Source organism: Alosa sapidissima, chromosome 1, assembly GCF_018492685.1.
Source record: "Alosa sapidissima isolate fAloSap1 chromosome 1, fAloSap1.pri, whole genome shotgun sequence".
In the NCBI taxonomy this organism is placed as follows: Eukaryota; Metazoa; Chordata; class Actinopteri; order Clupeiformes; family Clupeidae; genus Alosa; species Alosa sapidissima.
In genome coordinates this window covers 5,504,723-5,508,194 of record NC_055957.1, presented here as the reverse complement: position 1 = coordinate 5,508,194, position 3,472 = coordinate 5,504,723, and the positions used below count along the sequence as shown (strand labels likewise).

General features: G+C 45.4%; 1 protein-coding gene across 1 annotated transcript; it reads right to left on the bottom strand.

Moving 5' to 3' along the window:
* Positions 1-252: 252 nt before the first annotated feature.
* LOC121721516 (protein CTLA-2-beta-like) lies at positions 253-1,662 on the bottom strand. The gene is made up of 4 exons (XM_042108520.1): positions 1,505-1,662; positions 1,289-1,395; positions 559-701; positions 253-419 (listed from the first exon to the last, which is right to left on the bottom strand). The coding sequence occupies exons 1-4, from the start codon at positions 1,645-1,647 to the stop codon at positions 357-359; spliced, it is 456 nt and encodes a 151-aa protein (XP_041964454.1). The 5' UTR covers positions 1,648-1,662; the 3' UTR covers positions 253-356.
* Between the last annotated feature and the right edge of the window lie 1,810 nt (positions 1,663-3,472).

The following is a 3,472-nucleotide window of genomic DNA, read 5'->3' as shown; positions in this document are numbered from 1 at the left end:
GTGGACACCACCTGCTGCCCAGTTCCTAGTCCTGGAAAGAGTTCATGCTAAGCATCCCATTTTACACAGGAATTCCCCTCTAACTAGCTGGCTGCAGCCTTATAAATTCAATAAACATAATTTGGATGAATATTATAGATGTTGTCTTTAAATATACGATATATATTTTAAAGAGGAGATCCTGAAGACTCAGGAGAGGGAAGCAGGAGGCAGGTAACGAAAAGAGGGTGAGACAGAAAACAGGCACTGATAGATGCTCTGCTATACTATTTACTGTAATAAATGATGAATTAAAGAAGCACTTTAAAGATGTGATGAAAAAATGTTGGCGCACGCTATGCGCACGCATTGACTCTTTAAATCCTAGAGACGCCCGGACGCAGCATGTGGTTTGCATTCTTCATGATCTCGTCATCTGTCTGCAAAAGAAGAGTAGCACTGATTAGAAAAAAATATATATCATATAAAAATGTATACAAAGTTATTTGTTTTAAGTTAAAAGTTAAAGTAAAAAAAAAAGTTATTCTACAATTAATGGCATGTGGCATGTGTCCATACCAAGTCAGAGAACTTGTTCATGCCCACGTGGAAGGTCTCGGTTCCCTGATCAGCCCTGGCGTTGTGGGCCAGGATCGCACTGCGGTGAGCGAGCCAGGTGTCCTTACGCTTCGCCTCCTCCTCAGGGGTTTCGTAGACCTTACCTGTGGCCAGAGAAGAAACATTAACATCAACATTTGCCTATATGCATCATGCAATTTGTAAACATATATTTAGATCCAGGTATATATGCATCAAGTAATTTGTAAACATATATTTAAATTCTATATATGCATCATGCAATTTGTAAACATATATTTAGATCCAGGTATATATGCATCAAGTAATTTGTAAACATATATTTAAATTCTATATATGCATCATGCAATTTGTAAACATATATTTAGATCCAGGTATATATGCATCAAGTAATTTGTAAACATATATTTAAATTCTATATATGCATCATGCAATTTCTTAAACAAACATGGATACTGTGCAAATGCACAAGTCACTTGAAGCACACACCATGAATATACATTCACACGTTAATGACATTCAGTGTAAAATTAGCATGCTTAAATTATGATGATGACTTCTTGATAATATGTTAATGTATGTAATGAAATAACATGTATGCAGTGTAGGGTAAATATTTAAAAGATTTAGAGAAGTGAACTTGCTCTAAAATGTTCACATAATGTCAACATTTAAATCAGCAGGCTACAAGATGACTCCCTTGCGTCCTCACCAAACTGGAGTTTCCATGCTTGGAACTCCTGCTCCACATCATCCTCTGGCAGGCTGGCACAGCTTACCACTGCCAGAGACGCAGCTGCGATGATCAACCACTTCATGCTGACACAGAACAATGACAAAAATAACATCAGTGTACTTTCCTGGGTTTTACTCAAACCAGCTATATGCCCTTGTGTGAGTGTGTGTGTGTGTGAGTGTGTGTGTGTACCTGCTTCCTTGTGCCTTCAAACCAAGTGTGTTTGTTCTACTCTGTGTCAAAATGTCCTTAATGTTCTTCTGTCTTCTCTTCTCTTCTCCGCGTGTGTGGGGCTTATGTACGCTCTGCCTACGGTGAGAAGACGATTTGTTCATTTCGTAACACGGGGGCGGGGCCAGGGGGTGCAACCCTGCCCCCACACCACCAACCAAGGCACCTTCATAGCAGCACAAGCCCTGTGCCCAAGGTTAACACAGAATAGAGATCAAGTGCAAAATCATGTCGGGTTGTTGTTTGCAACATCAGGAAGATCATATCTTATCTGACACAGGATGCCATGCAACTTCTTGTACAGGCCATGCATGGTCATTTCCCAACTGGACTATTGCAATTCTTTGTTAGCTGGTTTGCCTGATCATTGCAGTTGATTCAGAAATGCTGCAGCTCGCCTGGCCTTTAATCAGCCAAAGAGGACACATTTCACTCATTTCTTAGTTACCCTGCTTGGGCTTCCTATGGACCCTTTCAAGAGAGTTCCATTATCAGCATCATAGTTGGCCCCACAAGACTTCCTTTTTAACATTCCATATGTTATCTTAATGCAGAGGAAGTAGATTGGGGCCCAAATAGAACGTTCAAGCATTGTTTTTGTTTTTATTGTTGAAAGGGTCTCTGGCTATTTCAATTCCATGATCATCCCCAGCTGCCCACTGCCTCTGATCTGTTGTGAAGGTCAAATTCAAGACTTTCTCCCTCAGTGGTTCCTGGTTGGTGGAATGAGTTGCCTCTAGCATTCTGAATTCCTGCAACAGTTTAGGATCTTAGAGGGGTCTAAAGACTTATCTGTTACCATCTTTTTATCGTTTACTGCTCATTTTAAGTAATGTATTGTCATGAGCTCTCTCTCTGCCTGGTAACACGTGCTGATTGAAGTCTGATGACCTCCACCTGTTCCTGCTCTGCTCTGCCTCACCCTCGTTACCTACCAGCTGCACTGCATTCACCACTCATCATGCCCTCTATATAAAGCCTTGCTTTTCAGTCCACACTTGTCAGATCGTCTGCAACCAGCACCAGTTACCTGCCTGTTTATTGAAAACGCCTCTGACTCTTTGCCTGTGATCCCGGACCCGCTCGACTACTTCTGTGTTCTCCAGCCCCGGTAATCTTGACCTGCCTTCCGTCCCTCTTCTACGAATACCGCCTAGTCCTTGACTGTACTGCTGCTTCGTTTCAATTGCTGTTGTGTGTGTGTTTCCCCCAGGACTTCCCGGATCATCCAGCTCCTGCCTTCGCTGTTCGGCTACTGGGGGAACACACACACGCAGACTCTTGGAACTCCTGTACCCCCCCCGGAACCCCTGAAACCCCCAACCCTTAAATAAACTTTTGAACGTGACGCAATTGTGGTCCTCGTCCTGTTTGGTGTCTGACAGTACGATCTGACCAAACATGGACCCAGCGCACGGTCGAACCAGCATGGAAACCGACGAACCAGAACCACCCACCGCCATGCAACGCCTGGAAGAGACAGAGAGAGAGGTAAACCGCAACACTGCTGACATTGCCTCCCTACTTCAAGCCGGCTTGAGCCAGCGTCAGCAGTTCCAGCAGCAACAGCAACAACTTGCAATGATCATTCAACTTCTCACCAACCTTTCTCCTCTGCCTGCTCCCACCGGCCCAGCCCCAGCCAGCCTGCTCACCGGCCCAGCACCCGAGTCTCCTGCCCAGTCCACTGCTACCGTGGCTGCCGGAGCCCCAGAACCCAGGATCGGCAATCCAGAGCGGTTCAGCGGCGACCCAACCCAGGTACGGGCGTTCCTGACGAGCTGCCGTGTCCAGTTTACCCTGCAACCCAGGACTTTTGCCACTGAAGGGGCGAGGGTCGGTTACGTGATCACTCACCTGACGGGCCGAGCTCGACTCTGGGGAATGGCGGAGTTCGAGCGCCAGACCCCAGCATGTGCAACCTTCAAC